This window comes from Zootoca vivipara, chromosome 2 (assembly GCF_965207765.1).
Source record: "Zootoca vivipara chromosome 2, rZooViv2.hap1.1, whole genome shotgun sequence".
NCBI lineage: Eukaryota > Metazoa > Chordata > Lepidosauria > Squamata > Lacertidae > Zootoca > Zootoca vivipara.
The window spans coordinates 52,806,639-52,829,439 of NC_142584.1; the positions used below are offsets into that span (position 1 = coordinate 52,806,639).

Consider the following 22,801-nt stretch of genomic DNA (forward strand, 5'->3'; position numbering starts at 1 on the left):
CTGGGGTTTGAAAAGCCCGCGCGCGCGCGCTATCAATCTGCATGGGTTCCTGGTCCTGGCTGGCCCCAGGCGTGGCTTGAAAGGGTTGTTGGGGGAGTGGTTTCTCCTGCGACCGTGGGAACCAAGCCCGCTTTGCGCGCGTTGCTTGTTTGTCGCTCCACCGGGATTCCTGTCTCACCCCCACCGCCAGAGCCGCTTTGCTCAGCTGATCCATATCACTGGGCTTTGGACCTCTCGAGAGCTCATCCTTCACCTCCTCATGCAACCCCAAGTAGAACGCCGCTTGCATTGGGGGGGACCCCAGTTCCCACCCCAATCTGTGCACCAGCATGGTGAATTTCGCCCAATACGCGCGAACTGTCATATTTCCTTGGCGTAAATTATGAAGTTCCTCCTTAGTCTGGTCCATATGACTATCGGACGAATACATCGTTTTCAAACCTTCTAGAAATAGTTTGACATTCTTCATGCAAGGATTCCTTGTTGCAATTAACGGTCTTAGCCACTCCCTGGCTGCCCCGGTAAGGTGCTCCACAATAAACGCTACTCTGTGCTCATCATCAGGGAACTCATCGTGGTGCAGCTCAAGAGCATACACAATCTCAGTCTCAAAGCCTTGAAATTCCTTCGGGTCTCCATTGAACTTGCTAACTAGGGTCCCAGCTCTCCTTCCTGGCAGCACTTGGACTTGGGGTGCCCCTCCCGCCTTGTTTTTCTCTGCATCCAGCTTGTTTTGGAGGTCTACCGCCACCGCCCTTAATTGCTGCTCTTTTTCCTGAAGCTCTCTCACCTGTTCCGCAAGTTGTAGCCGGTCGTCCTGGACCTTCTTAGTCTCCTCTTTAGCTGCCTTCAATTCTCCCTGCGCCTGCAGCGACAGCTGCTGCAGTTCTAGCTGGGCTTGCTCCGCGATCTGCCGCCACTTCTCCGCCTCTGACACGCTCATCCCGGCAACTCCAAAGTAGCCCAAAAATGATTAGGAGGTTGCTGTCACGGTGGCCGGAGTGGACTACTTCAGAGTAACGACGCCACGCAGCTCTGCATTTTATTCTTTTATTGGTGCTGCGTATTTACAGTGCTCAAGTCATTGCTATTTACACGGAGTGATGTGGTCAGTCGGTTTCAGAACCTCCTAATGGCTTTTGGCGCGTCTTTCTCCAACACAAAAGCTTTGGCAGACCCATCCTCTTGCCCCTCCTCTTCCTGCGTAATTCTGGAGTTGGGGGGATGGGTCTTCCCCCCTTGCTTGCCCCTTCCTGTCCCACCTGGGACCCTGGCTCCTCTACCTTGCCTGAGCCTCGGACACGACTTCCTGCTTCCCCACTGGAATCGGAACTCTCCCTGCTTTCCCCTTTGCTCGGGGACGGGCTTGAACTCAGGAGGGGAGGGACTTCGCGATATCCCCTGTCCCTCACAGTAATATTCTGTGTGTCTACCTTCTGTACATACACAATGTGCTGCATAATAATGATTTGCTTATTGGCTTTTTAGAGAGATGAAGTCCGATGAGGTGACATTGGAAGCAAGTTCTTCAGAATAGCAGCAGAAGCAACCCATGTACATACTGTTTAGTAAGGAGAACACAGCTAAGAACTAATTAACCACCTCTTGTCACAGCACCCACCTCCGTTCTCACAGAGGCCTGCCTATGGTATTCATTGCAAAAATCTTAGGTAGCCAACAAAGACCTACTTTTAAAAAAAATTAGCACTATTTGTTTCTTTAGCATGGGCAGGAGCATTGAACTTCATAATGTGCACCTCACAGATCTTGAGCAGTTACGGGGCTTAAGCATGCCTTATCTCTCTCTTCGCTTCCATTTTCCTGTCCTCCACCCCAAACCATCAGCACCCCATGTTTCAACTTCCCCAACCACATATTTAATTGCTCAACGCACAAGCCCTATGCATGCATTCAAAAGAACATCAATTCAAAGGACCATGCATTGTCATAATGTACCAACCCCTCCCTTTGCAGTTAAGCTCTCACACCGTTTTTTGTACATGCAAACAAGGCTATAGTCTTCCAGTTCCTTTAGACCCCCCCCCTGTGGTGGCAGTGAGAACTGTCCATAGAAAACAATGGCAAAATCCAGGATTTTTGTTCAGCTGTGACTGTGCAGCAATGTGTCCTCTTTGTCCCCCCCAACCGCTGCCTCCCTAAACGAAGGGAGAGCAAAGAGCGGGATTTGGTGTTCAGCAGGAACCCCAAAGTTTCCTCTCCATGTAGCTGATGAGTTATAGAGGTTTCTTCTCTCTCTTTAAACATCCCATAAGTTATTTGTGTTTTGTTTTTGGTTAGCTAGTTAGTTCACATGTCTGGGGAGTCCCTCCCACCCAAGGGTGTAGAAGTCACTACCTTGTTTTGGTGTGGCGGCATTTCCCCTCTAACTGAGATCGTGAACTTGGGTTGTCAGTGGCCTGTTAAAGAAAATGAGTGAAACACAATTATTCTCTGGAAAGAGCAAACAAACAAGCCAAGCTATAACTGCTTCACATTTATTTCCAGCAAGTGTTCAGGTTTACAAATACATTCAGACAGAATTTCAGTTCAGCAACAGAAGAAAGGAATCATTAAAATGCTTTGAGCTAGCTTATCACTGGAGAACCCACCTACTTTTCATTTACAGACACGCTTACCTATTACACTAGAATGTAACTTTGTATTTTAATTTTGTGTTTAGGTGAATTTTGTTTCCTGTTCATAAACCAACCAGAATAGAAGACAGCAAGCATTTGAACATTTCCGAATGCCATATTTAACAGAGCTCATCAATCCAATCTGATGTAGGCTCATGGACAAGTTCAACAGATTCCTTCCCAGCGCCCTCCATTCAATTGACAGAAATGTGGGCCACTTCCCACACCGATCTGTTTGAAGGCACTTCTGTGTAGAACTTAGCATGAAACTTGCATGAAGCCATGCCTGTGTTACATGTAGAAAGCTGCATGTATGATCTGCATGCAGGTTACAGGTTACTGCCCACTCAGAAGTGTCTTCACACAGGATTTTGCAACGTGTTTAGCCACCCTAGTAAGGTATTTCCTAGACACACAACTAGGACATTTTTTTACGATTACATTCTTTTGTAACATGAGAGCCTTCAAAGTTAAACAAAAGGTTATTCATTGCTTTAAACGAACCTTTACATCTGGTAGTCATCATAATAAAGAACAGGAGCTGTCTCAGACAACCAGTTTCAATCACTAAAAGTACTTATTAAAACTAAGTGATTGAGCAGTTAGCAATAATAAAACCTTCTGTGCCCAAACACTTGTCATAAAATTTCTTCAAAATAAAAAATATTTTCAACATGAGGATTAAAGAAGAATACTACCAAAGTGCCATGAAAGGACAGGTATTCTACTTTTTTGCTTATCTAGAGAAACAGTGCTCCCCCCTCCCCCTAGCCAAAACATTTCACAATTCATGTCTTTTTTCCCATTTTGAAGAAAAAAGGAAACCTCCTTATGCCCATACTTTGCCTCTTTCAAATCAGAAGGGGCTAATTAAATGCTGTCCTGAAAATACCTGCCTCAGTACACCATTCTAAGTCTTCTTCTTTTTTAACCAACATTCATTCTACCGTTAAGGGAAAACACCATATTGCAATTATTAATAAATCAGGACTGGCTTTATCGGCAAGTGCACTTGGTAGCAATCATATCCGCATATTCTTTGTACACAATTGATCCATCAGGCTCTACCTTCAAGACACTCAGGGGGCTGTATTCAGCAGGAATGCAGGAGGGCCTGGGGACAGAGGGGTTTATTTTTTCATGTATGAGGTTCTGTACCATCGAGTGTACAGGGGAGCCGTAGCGATGCCTAAGTACTCTTGGACAGTCACCTTTGCAATAGCGAGGATTGTATCTGTGTGGGGCAATTATCCAACTGTCCCAGCCCAGCTGGCTGAATTGCAGCCTGAAGTCGTGAAGTTTACATTCATTTTGTGGGAAAAGATACTGTTCGTAGTACTTACGTAAGTTGTCTATGGAAACTGATATGTTTTCCTCTTGCCCATCTCCATCTCTTCGGCGACGAGGCTTTCTCGTGCTCTGTTTGAGGTCTTTTCCTGCCTCTCCTCCAAGACCTGCGAAAGGACCCCTCTCCAGCCTGGCTCCCATGAAGTTCCTTCTCCTGTGCTTGAGAAAATCCCATGTACGGTAAGCTTGCTCACTGGTGTCATTGAGGTACAGGAGAAGAGAAAGTGATGCCCGTGTAATATTAAAGGGATCCTGTTTGGAGTTGGAGGGCTGGTCATTCGGGCAAACAATATTCACAGCCATGGAAACGCTTCTATTGTTAGAGGCTATCAGAGGCCAGATAAAAGAGGTCACATCAATCTCTGCCCGTTTGTGTCCAAGTTGAAAATGGAAAGTCATGGCATGTTCAATATTGGGGTGTGAATGACCAGAGGCACCATCCATATTTACAACTAGATTACCTGTACATGTAACAGCCCATGATTTAGAAAATGGTTTATCAAATGAGTAGAGTAAGACTGACTTGACTAAGTGCTCCAAAGCAGTAACACGGTCCAAGCTGAAGAGGAAGTCTGGAGAACGAAGGTCTCCTGCCAAAAGAAAGAAAAAAACACTTTGTACCAATGATAGCAATTTGTTCCTAATATTATGTTATTTAAGCAGCAAATTCCTCACAACTCCAGCTTTCCCATAGCATTGTAAGTATCAGGGAAGATTTCAATTGCCTGTCTTACTCTAAAGATGCAGTTTATTCCTAGAGCAACCCCAGAATGTTTTAGAGGGACCAAAAACTTGCATTTCTTTCTCTTGACTTTCCAGGCTGTAACAGTGCCATTAGAATATAGTGGTGCCTTGGAAGTCTAACAGAATCCGTTCCGGAAATCCTTTCGACCTCCAAAAAATTTGGAAACCAAGGAGCAGCTTCCAATTGACTGCAGGAAGCTCCTGCAGCCAATCGGAAGTCACGTTGGATGTTTGGGTTCCAAAGAACGTTCACAAAACGAAACTCTCATGAGCCAAAATGTTCAACTCGCAAGGTGTTCAGGATCCAAGGTATGACTAATAGGTTTGGATCCTAACTAGGGCTCAATTGTTACAAGTTATTAAATCCAAACTGCTAACAGACAGTGCTAAACAGATATAAATGCCACCAAAATTACTACATAGGGGAAAATCAATCATTAAAAAACAATTGAATGCACACACAATCTAATAAAGCATACAGATCATTTCAATAAAAACATCACAGCTCAATCCTTTTTCTTAAAAATGGGCAGTTCCTAAAAGCCTGTTGCAACAAAAAAGCCTACACCTGCCAGCATATGGACAACAACCCTGTTTCTCATATTTTAAGACATACCCATAAAATAAGCCATAGCAGGATTTTTAAGCATTCAAGGAATATAAGCCATACCCCGAAAATAAGACATAGTGATAGGCGCAGCAGCAATGCTGGCCGCGGCAGGAGAAGGAGGAAAAAAAATAAGACATCCCTTGAAAATAAGCCATAGTGTGTTTTTTTGAGGGAAAAATAAATATAAGACATGTCTTATAATATGAGAAACACGGAAGGAAGGAGCAAGTCTAATTTCTCTAGGAAGGGAGTTGTAAAGTTTGGGAGCAGCCACCAAGAAGGCCCTCTTCTTGTGTCCCAAGCATGCTTGTGAGGGTAGTGGGACCAAGAGACGGGCCTCCCCTGCAGATCTAAGAGCTCAGGCAGGTTTGTATGGGAAATAGGGTCTTTTGGTTAGCCTGGACTGAATCCACATAGGACTTGATATGTGACAACCAGCACTTTGAATGGTGCCCAGAAGAAGCCATATGCTCCCTATAACCAGCGCGTCACCAGTCTGGCTACAGCTCTTTGAGCAAGTTGCAGTTTCTAAGCACTTTTCAAAGGCAGCCCCATGAAGAGCACATTACAGTAATCCAAACTGTGGCCAGATGACTAGACCCATTCCGAGTTTTCTGCCAAAATTAAGATTGCCTTTATTACAATCCCCACTTGGCCTATCCCACAAATAATTAAACAAAGCTCTTATACAGTTTTGGATATACACCCAATAGTAACATTAGAAATCCTGTAATAGAAATCCAGCATGAAGACACACATTAGAAAAGGATAAATTCCCATTACTACATGCTTGGAAACATGAACTGCTCATAGAGAAGATCCATGTAAGCTTGACCAGAGAGCTTATTGACCTCTAAAGGTTGCATACCTGCACAAATACAAGACCAATACATTGTATTTTTTTGTACTTTTATAAGAAGTACAGTATAGAAATTCCATTGATTTACAAGGGCAAGAAATCTACAGATGGGATAATAATTCAACCCCCAAACACCAAGTGTGTGTATGTGAGGGGGGCATTTTCATCAAATATCTCCTCACTTACCTTTTGTTTGTCCTATGGCGAGGTGCTTGCCTTCAGTACATGGAGTTAAGAGCCGGACTGTGTTATAGAGATGGTTTATCTTTGGGAATCCTTCTTTGGTAGTAGACATTTTATAAAGCCTCTTCATGTATCTCAGGGCTTTGGAATCCAGTCGTGATCCTGGCACACAATCTCCCAACTCCCGCTGATGGTGGTCAGACAATAACTTGGAAAGAGTAGGCAACTGGCCATAGCTATTTTCTACATCTGGACGAAACAACAACACTGGAGGCAGCTCAGAGGCCTCCGACACCAGCGATGTCTGAGAGCCCCCTTCATCCTTGGGACTAGGGGAACACAAGACACCATAAAAAAGTAGCCTTAGAGACCACAGACAAACAAGTACTTTCCCCCAAATCTTCATGATGGGGATTTGTCGAAGCAAAGAAACCACCCTTTCCACATGCAGTTCTGGTCAGTCAGTCCTGGTCTGGTCAGTTCTGGTTTCTTAAATAATTTCCAGGTGTAATTCCTTTCTAACAAGGCATTAAAGGAAAAAACATACACCTGACGAGATAATCCAGTTTACTGATCATCTTAATACTCCACCTTGTGCCTCTGCTTGTGAAATTGATTGCTAAGCCAGGTCTTCTCCACTCCAAGGCTTAACTAAGCTAAGTAGGTAAGTATAGCAAATGCTGTAAACCCAAGCACTCCTACCTGGAAGTAAGGCTGCAGCCCTATATATACTCACCTGGAAGTAACCCCAGTTGAACTAAATAAAGATTACTACAAAGTAGACTTGCATAGATTGTACTGTTTTGCTTGCTCCAAATTAACTAAAGTGTACCTCGTTCTTGAAATATGCTTAGTTTTAGTACTGTAGTCGCAACATTTCATTGTATAGTTGTGCAGAAAACTGTCACATATGGTTGCTGGTCTTTGATCTGAATTTTACCCCATCATCTTCCAAGAAAAGATAATGATATGTGTAGGACATCATGAAACGTGAGACAGATTGGAAGGCCAAAGGCTCTTAACTATTTGATTTTGTTTTTCAGACAAATGGAATGAAAGGAATCAGGAAAGTAGCCCGTTTTTTTAATTCTTAAAAATTTAGGGATTAATACTGCCTGTAATAATGGGCCAGTGAAACTACAACTTTTTTTTTATTTTAAATCAACTAAGCATGTTTAAACCAAAATAAATGCCAGGAGGATCTCATCAAAGAGATTTCTCTGACCCAGAATGAAGAAAATCTTGACTAATCCATATAACATTGATTGGGTTTCAGATATGTGTTGGGGGAGGAACTTTGAGGCTTCAGAAATCCCAGGCTTCATCAGCAGAATGAGTGTGAGGACTTCTCAAGTACGAGAGTGCTGGCTTGCTACATTTCGAAGTAAGGTGCGTTCATTCCCATCTTAGGGGTTGGGGGGAAGCTGTGATACAATTCAGTTCAGAGCCCAAAATTACTTAACTGCACCACTGTATGGGACGCTGCTCTTGAAGACCCCTTGACTTTCAGAGGTTTCTTGTGAAGTTTGAGCAGAACACCACCGCATATAAAGCCATCTTTACTCCAATGTAGTGCCCAATGTGTTCTACGGTGCTAACAGGTAATTGTGCATCAGATTAGTTTGGGGGGTTTATGACTGCTTATTATTCGGCTTTGTTGAAAGTATTTACATAGTTTGTTTTTATTGGTTTGTAGCCATTATCAAATGTTGATTTGAATACTGTATATGAGTAGAAGCAGTGTTTTTTCCCCCAGGGGGTACTCAAGGATACACAGTAATGGCACCTCTTTTTTGTTGTTAAAAAGTGTGGCACTTACTGTAACAACTTCATGGTGAGTTCTAGGAAAACAGGCACTGAGCAGAAGCACAGTGAAAGTATTAAAAACAAACAGGATTGGAGCTGTGCAGCTTGAATTCATGTCTGTCCAATCAGAAGTAAGCCACATTGCATTCTGTGGGGCTTGTTGAAAAGTAATTGTTCAAAGGATTGCAACCTCCAAGTTGGATCACTGTATTTATTTATAAAAAAAATATTTATATACTGCTATATCACAAAAATGTATCAAAGCGGTTTACAACAGTAAAAGTAAAAAAAATAAAACCACAGAACAAAAGCATAAAAAGTTAAAAGCAGAGCAACCCATTGTGGGAGATGCGCCCTTAATTGCCTGCATAGGCCTGGCAGAATAGAAAAGTTTTCAGGAGGTGTTTAAAAGTTGGCCCAGAAGGCATCTGCCAAATCTCTATTAGCAGAGTATTCCACAGAACTGGACTGATGACACTGAAGGCTTGGTTTCTTGTCGTCGTCGTCAAACAAGCCTGTAACCCTGCAAGGTTCTTGCATGATGTGGGGCCAGACGGAATTTTCAAAGTGCTCTTTTGCTATGATTTGATACGTGTGGAGGTTATTATTGGCGGACCCCTGAAAACCCGAGTCTTTAACTTCTCTCTCAGAAGTGACTAGGTTTCTACAGATAGAATCACTGACTTTAATTGGCATTGTTTATTATGGGGATAAATATATACATATTCCTTACTATCAGGTTGCTTCAAGGCTGTCAGAATTTTGTGAGAGGGATTCCATGGCAAACCAGGAATTTAGGTTTGCACAAGTAAAGTGCATTAGGGTGAGGTCATCCAAAGATTTAGACAGCATTGCCATTACATGTGCTGATGACTCGTAGCTCTATTTCTCCTTTAAATGATGGTGGGTGTGCTGAATTGATTTCTGGCTTTGGTAATGGACTAGATGAGAACCAGTAAGCTTAATCCACATATGACTAGTTACAGGTAGGTAGCCGTGTTGGTCTGAGTCGAAGCAAAATAAAAAAAATCCTTCAGTAGCACCTTAAAGACCAACTAAGTTTTTATTTTGGTATGAGCTTTCGTGTGCATGCACACTTCGTCACATACACATATGACTGTTACCCTATTAGTTGGTGGTTCCCTAGATGAATGAATGGGGTTCAGCCCGTTCTGGATTGGGTTGCAGTCCCCTGAAGCATCAAGCGTGCACTTTGGGTGTGCTGCTGCATTCACTGCTGTTGATGAGGGCAGGAGAAGACTCCATGGCATGGAGTGCCTTCTATCAGCTTCAGTTAGTGGTCCAGCTGCAGCCCTATCACAGTTGGGACAGCCTAGCTTCTGTTATCTCTCCTCTGGTATCCTCTAGGTTAGAACGCATTATATGTGGAGCAGCCTTTGAAGGGTGTTCAGAAGCTGCAGTTATTGCAGAATTCAGCAGCCAGATTGTTGACTGGGACTAGTATGGTTTGAGCATATAACTCCAATTTTGGCCTGACTGCATTGCCCATTGATTGACTTCTGCATTCAATGCGAAGAGCTGGTTTTGATTCATAAAGCCTTATGCAACCAAGAATGCCAACACTTCAAGGACTGCTGCTTCCTTGCATTAATCTACATAAACCCTGGGTTTGTCATCAGAAGCCTTATTTAATTTTTAAAATAAATTTGAACAATATTTTTACAATCTACAAGCTTTTCTTTGTGCGCCTCCTCTGAAAGAGGTTGCTTGAGTTCTCCAGGTGAGAGGGGGCCACAAAGCAACCACTGATTTCTGAAGCAGTCCTGCAGATTAGGGTTGGACAAATCTGTCAATTTTGGCTGATCTCTGTTTCTCATTTTTCCTGCCTATAATTCAGTTTGCCACATTTCCATATCAGTTTGAAGGTGTGTGTTTTGTTTTGTTTTCTAAAAGCTCTTGGAAAAATTAATCCGGATTTTAATGATTTTTGTACCCATATAAATATTTCAGTATGTGGTCTTGACTAAAATACATGTTTGCAATCAATTTTCTGTAATGTTATACATTTTTTTGTGTTATGTTCATGTGTGTGTGTGTGTGTGTGTGTGTGTGTGTGTTTATAAACATCATCTCTCAGTATATTTTTGAAATGTTTTTGATTGGAGAACTGCCTTACAAAATTCAAGAAATGCGAATGTCAAAGAATAACTGTATTTGAGCCTAAGCATTGTTTTGGGAGGTGTGAAATAGATAGATAGGTTTTCACTGAGTTGCAAAATAAAACAAATTTCTCCCTCATTGTTACTGAAGACATGGGCAGAATTAGATTTTCACATAAAATAGTTGTAGTGCTAGCATTAAAAATAGCTTTGCCTATGTTGTCAATCATTGTGCCATAAATGACTTTAATGCAGTTTGATTATATGAATATACTTATGCCAATGTAGCATTAATCATTGCAGGGATAACAGAATTATAGAGCTAGGAAGGATCTTGGGGTTCATCTAGTCCAAACCTGCTGAACACAGATCCTGCATTATACAGGTGCACCTTCTTGCCACCAGGGGACGCTGTAGTAACTGTAGGAACATTCAGTTTGGAATGCAAATACAGTACAAAGTGTTTCTAAGGATGCTGCAGCCTTAAGGGCTTTTCTAGATATTTCGATGCATTACAAATATCTTTAAATTACCCATTTATTAAAGAGGATCGAGAGGTTGCAAAGATAACATTTTCCCCAACCCTCTATTTTGTTTCGGAGGACCTTTCCAGGAAATGTTTAAATCTTTCACTTTGTTCATAAATACAGTTCTTGTGCTCACAAAGATCCACCAGTAGGCTAGCCTGAATAATGTTTGAATGATGGATTGCTTTCCTGCAGGGTAACAGATATACAATGCTTTTAAAATGGGGGAGATGCAGTAGCAAGGGGGATCATTTTCCTTGTTTTACTACTGTATATTCCTGCGTATAAGACTACTTTTTAACCCAGGAAAATATTCTCAAAAGTCGGGGGTCGTCTTATACACCGGGTCGTATTTCTTATACGGCGAGTATATCCCAAACTCTATATTTTAACTAGAAAAGCTGGGGGTTGTCTTATACGCCCAGTCGTCTTATACGCCGGAATATACAGTAATATGAATCCTAAAGATAAATAGCAGGAATAAGATTTTTTAAAATAGCAGGGCACTGTTCTGGTGGACGAGTGAGAAATGGTAGTTCTATTGAACGTCACCACTTTTTTAAAAAATGCTCCCCCTTTTCTTTTTCAGGGTGGTATTAGTTCTCTAAATATGTTTGAAAACAGAAATAAACCAAAAACATTTTAAAGACTGCAACATGGAGCTGACATGAGAAGAGGGAGTTCTGTTACTCACAGGTGCTACCCTAGTAAAGGTTAAAAGGTAAAGGACCCCTGGACGGTTAAGTCCAGTCAAAAGCGACTATGGGGTTGTGGCACTCAGGTCACTTCAGGCTAAGGAAGCTGGCATTTGCCCGCAGACAGCTTTCCGGGCCATGTGGCCACCATGACTAAACTGCTTCTGGTGCAACGGGACAGAAGCAAGTGCATGGAAACGCCGTTTACCTTCCCGTCGCAGTGGTACCTATTTATCTAATAGCACTGGTATGTTTTCGAACTGCTAGGTTGGCAGGAGCAAAGCAACAGGAGCTCACCTCGTCGTGGGGATTCAAACTGCTGACCTTCTGACCGGCAAGCCCAAGAGGCTCAGTGGTTTAGACCACAGTGTCACCTGTGCTACCCAGGTAGACCCACAAACACATCCCTGTTCTTGCATAATTACAAAGAACTTGCTGATGGTGGTGGTATTCTCCTGGAGACAATACATTGACATTTAAGTATCTGCTAAGAACTATTATTACATTTTCTAACTTTCTCTATCACTTACCCCAAAGTACCCTGGGCCATGTGCAGAGTGCTGCATGGAGTTTCACAACAGAAGCGCTCTTCAAGGATTGACATATCTCCTCACGTTCCAGGTAAGTAACAACTGTATGATTTCTGAATGGAAAAAGAAGGGAGCTGTTTTGAAAAGCCTGTAGAAAAGCTATTCTTCCCACCCTGGCCTCTGGTCTGCTAGTAAGACTTGATAGACAGCAGTCTACCAGTGATGAGTCTCTTTGGAACTGCCTCCCCAAGGAGATGTGTATGGCCTTGTCACTGCTGATTTTCAGGAGAATTTTGAGGATGCTTTTATCCCAGCTCACATTTCATTAATGTGCTATGCTTGAAAGCATTTGGCTGCTAGTGGTTTAAATTAATGGTTTTGAGCAGCAATCTGTTGTTTTTATTGTGCTTCTGATGTTTTATGACTTTTAAAATTTCCTTTTATAGGCTGTCCTGTGAGGGCAGTGTGCCCTGAAAGATAAGCCAGGAATTAATTTACGTTTCCCTCCTCCCCATTTTGCTTCAGCAGAATCCTATATAATAATGTCCATGTTGTCCCTGCGTCCAGTTGTCCCGTGTGTCCCTGGGTCACTGCGCATGTGCCCCAGGGATACAGGGATTGGACGGAGGGACAACGGCCAACCGCCGCTCCGCCAACCGCCGCTCCGAAGCCCAGTCTCATGCTGGAGGTGCGCGGCGAGGCGGCGGGGGAAAGAAGCGCTCCCCCCGGCAGCCTTGCCGCGCACCTCCGGCATGGGACGGCGCTTCCTCGGCCGAAGCGGCAGCGGGCGCCGAGGGAAGCCGGCTTTGGCTTGGCGGCGGCGGGAAGAAGAGGAGGAATTCCTCCTCTTTTTCCCGCTGCCGCCAAGCCAGTCCCCAAGCCGAAGTGCGGCGCGGCGAGGGCTTTTCGCTGTTTGACTTCCCGGAGTGAAGGGGGAGGCAAACGGCGAAAAGCACCCGCCGCGCCGCACTTCGGCTCGGGGACTGGCTTGGCAGCGGCGGGAAGAAGGGGAGGAATTCCTCCCCTTCTTCCCGCCGCCGCCAAGCCAGTCCCGGAGCCGAAGTATGGCGTGGCGGGGTTTTTCGCTGTTTGCCTCCCCCTGGGGGGAAGGCAAACGGTGAGAAGCCCCCGCTGCGGGGTTGCCGGCTCTGTCGGGTGGGGGGGAGGGAGAAGCAGAAGATCTGATCGGTCTTCGGCTTCTCCCTTCCCCTGCCCAACAGAGCCGGCATTTGGCTCTGTCAGGTGGGGGAAGGGAGAAGCAGAGGATCGGATTGCTTCTCCCTCCCCCCACCCGACAGAGCCGGCAACCCCGGGATCTGTGCTTTCTGTCGGCGGTGGTGGGAGGGGAACGAACGGAGAGAAAGGGCTGCTTTCTCTCCGTTCGTTCCTCTCCCCTCACCACCAACAGAAAGGGCTGTCGGCGGCGGAGGGAGAGGAAGGAAGGAGGAGAAAGGGCTGCTTTCTCCTCCTTTGTTCCTGTCCCTCTGCCGCCGACAGCAAGGACAGGTCCGCGGCGAGGCGGGGGGTGGGGTGAGAAGCGCTCCTCCCCCCCGCCGCCTTGGCACGCAGCGCCGGCATGGGACGGAGTTTCGGAGAAGATCTCCCGCCCCCCCCTCGCCGGGCACCTCCCGCATGAGACGGGGCTTTGGAGACCTCCGAAGCTCCGTCCCATGCCGGCGCTGCACGAGAGCAGCGTTCTAGCGCCCGTTTCTAAACGGGCTGAATTCCACTAGTAATATATAAAATAACCCCCTTTCCTTGTCAGCTGTAACTTGATAAAAATGTCACTCCTTTCCTAAGTTTCTCCTCTCGTCATTTCCAAGAAAGAGGCTTGTGTTCAGGGATGGCTTAGTTACTGTACAGTATGTCAGTTCCAGCATACTGTCGCTTAAGTGAATTTAAGCGCTGCTCAGGATTACATTTGGCAAATTGAATGCTCCTGCAACCCCCCAAAAGGTGGCAGAACAACTTCTATCTCTGGGTTTTTTCCACAGCTGATTCAGTTAGGAAACCTGGAAAAGGGTACTGCTTCTGTATTTGAAAGTTTGCGTGTAATAAAGCAACAGCTGTCAGCCCAATTTCTCATACCAAAACATTTTCCCCCTTAGTTCTGCTTTCTGTAAGGTTGATAGTTGCTGCCCTAATATGGCTGTTCTAACTTCAGTATAAAGGTAAATGTAAAGGAACCCCTGACTGTTAAGTCCAGTCATGGACGACCCTGGGGTTGTGGCGCTCATCTCACTCTATAGGCTGAGGGAGCCGGTGTTTGTCCGCAGACAGCTTTCCAGATCATGTGGCCAGCATGATTAAGCCGCTTCCGGTGAACCAGAGCAGCGCACGGAAACGCGATTTACCTTCCTGCCGGAGCGGTATCTATTTATCTACTTGCACTTTGACATGCTTTCAGACTGCTAGGTGGGCAGGAGCTGGGACCAAGTAACTCATCCCGTCACGGGGATTCGAACCGCTGACCTTCTGATCGGCAAGCCCTAGGCTCAGTGGTTTAGACTTCAGTATAGGGGTGTGTGAATCTGTCCATTTCAGTTTCTCACTATTCAAATCTTAAAGTCAGTCCTCCCCATTTCCACATGGTTTCATTGGGAATTTGCGTTCTTTTTTTATTAAAAAAAATCCTCCTGAAAATCTTCCAGCATCTTACTGCAAATCAAATTGTCCTAATACACACAGGTATGTGAACACTCACTATATGAAACTGCAGAAAACCTGGAGACAAACTTTGTCTTTACGAGTACTGGATTGCTTAGTGACTGTGCTGTGTTATGTAGTCAAAGCTGTCAAGGGATTTAAACAGCTTTACTGATTATAGTAACAGATCATTCTGATTTGTTTCCATTAACTGAACTACGCCAACTATCTGCAGATGTTGGTCAGGAGCCTGAACATAGGGACAAGGTTGGTTACCAGGCTGTGGGCCAGTAAAGTTCACTGAGCATTTTTTCTAAAGCAAAGTGACTGGTGTGACTCAAAGAGGGTGTCAGTCTCGTGGAGCAGATGGAGATGGGGACAGGGCCGGCACCACGCTGCGGTAGGGGGGCACCACGCTGCGCCTGCCCACCAGCCACAGGAAGAAACAGGGTGGGGCAGGGGCGCCGGAGCAATCTGCGCACCATGGCGCCCGGGCGCCCGACCCGCTTAAGATGGCCCTGCATGGGGAGAGGGAGAGACTGGGCTAATCCATTCTTCCTCTTGTCCCACAGTTTTCGCCAAGGGAAAACTGCTCTTCAGTGCTCAGTTGAAGCAAACACATCAGGTTTTTTTCTACAGATTTCTCTTTGTAGAGCTAAAGAGTGGGCTTTCCTTGGGAAAGAGCAGGTCAAGGGGGAAACCTCTCAGACCCATGCTTTCTAGGCACGGGACAAGCGGAAGTGTGAATGAGCCATGTGTCAGGCAGATCTAGACTGCAGGGAAGCGGTGTGTCCCTGACCTTTCCATAGCAGAGAGCACAGACTGATGCTACACATACCCAGGAAGCGATGTCTATGGCTCTAAACCAATCACAGCCTAAGGGATCCCTAAAGTAAGGATGAGGAAGTTCTGCACTTCTTTTGGCCTTTTGCATTGGCCAAATATTTATCTGTAGCATATATTTTATCTATTAGAATATTAAAATTTTATATTTATGTTTCACTAACCCACAACTGAGTGTTTTTCTTTAGCTCTACCTTTTTGAATTTGTTAAGGAGAGTGGAACTTGCTGGCCCCCCCACTCCCACATTTTCTTTCTCTCTCTCCATAGGTAACCCTCTGAAATACTAGTTCACAGGGTCGTCTTATAAAAATTCAAACTGCTGCAAACGTATCTGTCGAGCACTTTCCTTCCCATTAGTTACTGCATTCCTTAACATTCCACAGACCTCATGAGATCTGCTTTTTTTTTGCTAATGAAAGGGAATGGCACTGTTGCTGAAGTAGTTTTCCATTTCCCCCCTCCTAGCTGCAAACCTTTATGGGGAATCTGTGCAAGGCAGTAATTTACTTTCTTGTTAGGGCACTTAAGAAGGGTCATAAGTGTGCCCTATGCAAGAACCAAAAGACACTGTAGCAACAGGTATGAAAGTGGGGGCAGGCAAGGTTAGCAGTGATAATGCCACCTGTTGCATCCTTTGCTTTGAGTCAAATTCTGAGCCACTTAAGCCAGTGATTTGCTGAGCTCTCCCTAGACAAGAAACAGCCCATTCATATGCCAGGCTGTCAGCAGAGCCTGCTTGCCATAATGCTCATTGACTGGTGAAGGTTTGATTCTTATCACAAAAAATTCCTCCCTGCAGCTTCAAGTCACATACAGCTCAGTGGCTAAGTCTAGTGGGGACAGGGAGATTGGTGATACTCGCTGCAAACATGCCCATTACTACAAGGAGGATTGGGGCATGCCTTATGTGAGGATTTAGTTTAGGAGATGATTTGTAGTTCCAAAATCTTTAGACAAAAGTTCTCAAGCTGTATTCTTTGAACCATACAGTATTATACTGACATTAGTCAGAGGTTGTTCTAGGAGGGTGGCATTAGTTGAATCCTCAAACTGCAACGGAAAGATAATAAAATCCAAAGATTAAAATATATAAACACAGGCCATGGTTATAATCAAATCCAGAGATTAAAATGAATAACCCAGTCCACTTGCCGGTGTCCTTGCAGATGTTTATATTAAGTGAGGGTGTGCATCTATTTGCAAATGCAACAACACTTTTTGGCCCTACGGGCGAAGTGTTTAGGATGTTATAGTAACCTCACTGCTTCAGTGTTTCTCAAAATGTATAACTGTACATCTAAGTTTACTCTGTATTCTCACATCAACCTAGAAAGCTCACTGGGTGCACTTACCAGCACCAGCCCCTTATTTAATTTGTTCAGTGCACTACACTTTTTTTTTAACCCATGTGGATTGATTTTTACTGTCTGTGTTTGGTATTATCCTTAACACAGTAGCTATGAGTTATCTAAGGCTGCAAGGCTCTTTTAAATCAGGGCTTTTTCAGTGTTGATGTCAGGTTTGTGAAGCTGCTTGCTAGTGAAGCCCTGCCAGACTTCCTTTTTTAAAAAAAAAAAAAACTGGAGGTAGATACTCCATTTATTCCAGTCAGCTTTAAAAGTATGAACTGTGTTTTACAGTGCAATCTTATACATGTCAGTTCAAAACTGTGTCCCATGGAGTTCATTGAGACATGCTCCCAGATAAGGTTTAGGATTAGAACCTCACTCTGTTAATGTTGTTTTTGTTGTTGTCTGTTTTAAGGCTTTAATGTTTTATATAGGCCTGCTTATTTTTATTGTGTTTTAAAATTTTGTTCTGTTTCAAGGTATCCGACATATTTTTGATGTCATTTGCGCTATTGTAGAAAAAAATGTATTGGTTGTGTTTTGGCAGAAAAGCAATATGAAAATATTAAACTAGATACAATTTTATTAATGATAAAATTGACCTAATGGACAGGTAGGGTGTTCAGTGTGTCCTTAGGACAATGTGCTTTTCAATTGTGCACTACAGTGATGTTGTGTTTTAGGTAAAGGTAAAGGGACCCCTGACCATTAGGTCCAGTCATGACCGACTCTGGGGTTGCGGCGCTCATCTTGCATTATTGGCCGAGGGAGCTGGCGTACAGCTTCCAGGTCATGTGGCCAGCATGACAAAGCCGCTTCTGGCGAACTAGAGCAGCACACAAAAATGCTGTTTACCTTCCCGCTGTAGCGGTACCTATTTATCTACTTTGATGTGCTTTCGAACTGCTAGGTTGGCAGGAGCTGGGACTGAGCAACGGGAGCTCACCCTGTTGTGGGGATTCGAACCACCAACCCTCTGATCAGTAAGTCCTAGGCTCTGTGGTTTAATGTGCAGTAGTGAAGTAATGGAAGTGACTCTTACCCAGGCATCTCCAAACTTCGGCCCTCCAGATGTTTCCATCCTCCCCAACCACTATTCCTGTTAGCTAGGGATCATGGGAGTTGTAGGCCAAAACATCTGGAGGGCTGCAGTTTGGGGATGCCTGCTCTTACCTCTGTACAGGAGGCTATAGACCAGGCACCACCAAACTGCGGCCCTCCAGATGTTTTGGCCTACAACTCCCATGATCCCTAGCTAAGAGGACCAATGGTCAGGGATGATGGTAATTGTAGTCCAAAACATCTGGAGGGCTGAAGTTTGGGGATGCCTGCTATAGACCACCCCTACAAAAGTCAGAAGTCTATGCATGTAAACACATCTCTTCATTCCCCATCTAAGCAAGCAAGTAGATACTGGTAATCATAGTCCAAGGATGCATTTTGGTCACATAAAAGCTCACACAGCAGAGCCAATGAGGGATACAGCCTCGGGAGAAGTGTGCAGTCAGGGGAGAGTTGTGAGGGCCAGACAGAGGCCTGGAGGGCTGCAATTGGCGCTGGGCTTGAGGGTCTCCAACCTGATTTGATATGTGTTGAAGTGGGATATATTCAGCTCCACCCTCTTGTTAAACACACCTGATTAAAAAGTTACAGTTTAGACATCTTGCTTAGTCAGAACTACTACCCCCCCCCACTCCTTTAACTTCACATACTTTCTTATCAGTAGAAGTATTTACTACATCGTCAGCTTCCCTACAGGAGGAAATACATTTTTCCCAAGCACCTTTTAAACCAAGTCAAAGACTTGTTCTGCAACTTGGTTAAATATTATCCGATTCTTGTAATACATCAGTTCTCAAGTACAAATGTGAGATTCACATGAAAGCTTTTTCTCAGGGCGCCTTAGGCTCAGTCCTACACCCATTTATCCAAGTGTAAGTCCCGTTGAACTCACTGGGGCTTGCTTCTGAGTAGACATGCCTAAGATTGCGCTGTAAGTATTAAGTGTGTAATTGTCATGCTTTCCACTTTTTATGGGGCATCCATACGATGGCATCATCAAATTGCTGTGGTCCTGTGTTTTCCTACGCTGGTTCCATCCTTTCTCAGACTGCCTTCCAAAATGGCTTACCAAATCTGACTTCCTAAAAAGAATAGAACAGTCACTCTCTCTGCAGTTGTAGATTGCTTTAGACTCCTCCTCCGTCCCTTCTAAGAGGCATGTTTCTGACATGTGCAGTGATATATCAGGCAGGGTGAACCTATTGCCACTTCTGTGTATCTTCACTATTACATGCCAGGCTTGATGTCATTTTATTATCATGCTTATTCTTAAATTCAGTCTTTCAATTAGAACTATAATGTCTCTAGCTATATTTTTAAAGGAAATATTTGTGCAATATTGCTGAAATGAAATATCATTAGCATGTTCAAGTGGGGGTGGAATGACTATAATAACCTCCACTGCCTTTTTGGCTGCTGCCATTTTAAGCAATGTATTAATTCACGCTCCCCCCCCATGTATGAAATTTGCCCTAAAATGCCCTCTAATAATTTTTGACGTCCTGAAAGTAATCACAAAATTGTCATTTAAATAAGCTTATTCATGCAAATTAAAGAATAGAATTTAAGAATTGGCGTGCAGTGGAGGGAGTTTGTTCAGGGGAAAGTACAGGGCCATCTTAAGCATGCCTGGTGCCCTGGCGCGACGGATCCCTCCGGCGCCCGCCCCGTTTCCCAGCGTGGCAGATGGGCGGGCGCCCTGCGCCATCCAGCCTGGCCGTAGGGATCATAGCTGCCAAGTTATCCCTTTTTAAAAGGGATATTCCATTATGCTGAATAGGCTTCCTCGCGAGAAAAGGGAAAACTTGGCAGCTATGGTAGGGATGGCCCTGGGCCAGGGGGCGCTGCCCACCCCTGTTGCGATGCCCCTGCCTGCTGCGGAGGCGGCCCCAGGCCAGCGCGCATCCGGAGAGCGGACTGAACAGCTGAGAGGCGCGCCTAGGGCTGCGTCCAGCGCGCCTGGGGCGGCCTCTGCTGCGCCTCTCTGTGGGTGCAGTGGGCGCATTGGCGCCCCTGGTGGCCTGGCGCCCTGGTGCCCCGCGCCACCAGACCCGGGCCTAGAGACGGCCCTGGGAATGTACACTCCCCCCAAAAGTGCTATGCCCCATTCTGAAGTGTGGAAAGTCAATTGCAATTCCACTTGTATCTTACAGCAGAGAAGCAGTGATTGGTACAGCTTCTAGCTGTATCCATCCAGATATATATCCAACCAGCTTTATTCATACCTTACGGAGCAAAATCCAAATGAGACCCATGGATTTTAAGAGATCAATATCCATAGCTTAATGTGAAAATACATATGTTTTGAGTAAGCGGGGAGGTTTTCCTGCTAAAGAGACATAGGTAAATCTGGTTCTTACTCTGTCTCTAGAATATTACGATTTTTGTTTGTGAGAAGGATCCCACAAGCTACACCCATGAGAAGAATACAAAGGAAATTGTTCATAAGACAGGCTAATCATCCACCTGGTTCATGATTGCCTACCTGGGCTGGCAGCACCTCTCCAAAATCTCAGGGCGACCTTATTCCAAGCTCTGTTGCATGAAAACTTTTTGCTGGATCTGCTCGGGTTGCACTCAAGGACTCACACCTGCAATGCAATTGCTACTGCACAGCTGCAGCCCCTCCCAGTTTAGAGTTTCACTTTTTATGGTCTTAATTCTGGACCACTGAATTCAAATACATACCTGTCAGGCGCCTGCGTAGATAGGAGTATGAATTCTTCATACACCATGATTTCCCTCATGCATATAATTTGCAGGAGTACTTTTGTGAACAAACACCATAATTAGGAAAGCAAGCTGGTCATCCCCTTTAGAAAGGCCTAACTTGTGCCTCTGTACTCCAAATATATTCCTTACAAAGAGCTGGAAACCTTCCTATCAAAATGTTGCTAATGCCTGGCAAGTAGAGAGAGAGAGAGAAAAGAATATACAAGGAAGTAATAAAAGACTCAGAAACAAATGAGTCATGTGAGGTCTATACTCTAAGCAGAGAGCATTATGAATGTGCGGCTGCCCTGTGTGCTGTTTCAATACCTTAAAAGATTCTAGTTACTAACTGAGCCTTGAGCTGGACTGTAATCAGTGGCGTAAATCCCCCAGTTTATCCTTTTGTCCAGTGCTTTCCCTTTTCTCTTTTGCATGAGGAGATCTGGGTCAGGCTGAAACGCTTTTACTCTGAAGCCAGAGTTTCAGGTTCATTATTCTAGCCCCACCTACTTTCCCATGATTGGGCAGGGAATCCTTCCAATTACCTTTATGATCTAAAAGTAGCTAGGGGAACCAAAGAAAACTCAAAAGAAGCAGAGAGTCCTCTCTCGCTGTGCTTTCGGAAATTGCACTCCTGTGTGGGAAGAGAGTTAAAGGAATAACAGCAACATTTTGCTACTTGCCAGCACTCCAAGGGAAACAATACTGTCTGTCAAAACCTCGATCTCTTTCAGCCGACGGCTTTGGGAAGTACAGTTAAAACAGAGGCAGCACCAAATGATGGCAAGCAGGTAATTAATGACTGGTTTTTGTCAAGGGTTCACTTGACAGCCTATCTTTAGAAATGACAACTTCGGGGGGGGGGAGATGACATAATGTATAGACATTATATTGATTGGTTCTGATTCCTGGTTATGCGTGTACACATCTGGAGGCAATATATCATTAGGGAAGATGAATGGGATTTATAGAGGAAGGTGGATTAGAAACTGCCAGTGGGAGATTGAGAAAGGCATTCTGTTTTCTTCTTACACAGTTTAGAGTTCAGTGATGTGGTACTTCAGGACGCAAAATGTGTAACTGACCATTTGAACCCAGTTTGTGGCATTTTTTAATGTGAAAAATGTTAACAGTGCAAGGAAGTTGTCTTCCTGTTTGAAGCCTCAGGAAAAAGGAGGTGAAAACGATGAATAATGCATTGAAATTCTGTGGTTTTTATTTTATTTGTACTGGAGCTATAGCTGATTTGTTTTTATATAATTAGAATAAAAGCAGAAAATATATGCAATGTTGTCTGCGCTAGCCTTTTTATTGTAAGATTACATCTTGTCTAGAGTAAGAGTCCTTTATTAATTTAGAATGAGCTAGGCTAAAATTCAGAACCACTTTGGCCCTATACCTGGATTAATTCATTCCAGAGATGTTTCACTGACTGCGGTAGGATCACTTAGGAGTCGGCACAGGGCTGCGGCCATCAGATTTGCCACATTTCCCTCAATATGCACCAGTTGGAAGCTAAATGGAAGCTTTATTATTCATTTGTAAAGCATTTGTAGCAATTGCAAGGGCAGCAGTTACCTTTTCCATTACAGCTGCGTGGTGCAGAATTCCATTAATGGGATTCTCTCCTCCTGCTGCCAAGGAAATAAGCAGAGCTGCGTAGAAACAGCTACTCCGTCTCGACTTAAAACTTCAGGGAATAAAGGCTAGCAATTCGAGATTGTGTAAACTTTTGCACAATTTTGAAATGAAAGAAATATCCACATTGGCTGAGAGCCTACATACAGGAGCAGGGCTGGCCCAAGACATTTTGGCATCTGAGGTGGGCTCCAAAATGGCACCCCGCCCTCCTCGCCAGGGAAGGGAACAAGGGGGAGGAAAAAGAAGATTGACACTGGGATCTGCTGTCCCTGCGAATCCTGCCTCCAGAGGCTATTACCTTGCCTCTTGAATCAGCTGGCACTGAATAAAGATCTACGTTGGGATCTGCTGCCCCAGTAGACCCTGCTGCCTGAGGCGGTTGCCTTACCTTTTCTCATGGGTGGGCTGGCCCTATACAGGAGTCTCATAGCTGTTTTGCGAAAAGCAGGTTATAGCAGAATAACAGTGCCTTCTACCAGCTTTGGCTACT

General features: G+C 44.5%; 2 protein-coding genes across 10 annotated transcripts in view; one reads left to right on the forward strand and one right to left on the reverse strand.

The window, feature by feature from the left end:
* Positions 1-2,479: 2,479 nt before the first annotated feature.
* On the reverse strand, positions 2,480-21,189 carry GDF9 (growth differentiation factor 9). Of its 3 annotated transcripts, none has more exons than XM_035105390.3 (4): positions 20,647-21,189; positions 12,058-12,170; positions 6,383-6,708; positions 2,480-4,573 (listed from the first exon to the last, which is right to left on the reverse strand). In XM_035105390.3, exons 2-4 carry the CDS (start codon positions 12,129-12,131, stop codon positions 3,633-3,635), a joined length of 1,341 nt encoding a protein of 446 aa, XP_034961281.1. In that variant the 5' UTR covers positions 12,132-12,170; positions 20,647-21,189; the 3' UTR covers positions 2,480-3,632. The 3 variants fall into 3 exon arrangements, with proteins under 3 accessions (XP_034961281.1, XP_088519280.1, XP_034961280.1); XM_088663154.1 differs by lacking the exon at positions 20,647-21,189 and adding an exon at positions 20,444-20,634; XM_035105389.3 differs by lacking the exons at positions 12,058-12,170; positions 20,647-21,189 and having other exon boundaries at positions 6,383-9,269.
* Positions 21,190-21,241: 52 nt separating this feature from the next.
* SHROOM1 (shroom family member 1) overlaps positions 21,242-22,801 on the forward strand; it is a 47,377-nt gene continuing 45,817 nt past the window's right edge. For 4 of the 7 annotated variants that reach the window (XM_088663149.1, XM_088663147.1, XM_088663153.1 and 1 more), the window contains exon 1: positions 21,242-21,461. The gene's annotated coding sequence lies outside the window, so the exon portion shown is untranslated. The remainder of the gene's footprint in view (positions 21,462-22,801) is intronic. The other 3 variants (XM_088663151.1, XM_088663152.1, XM_035105386.3) reach the window with 1 other exon arrangement.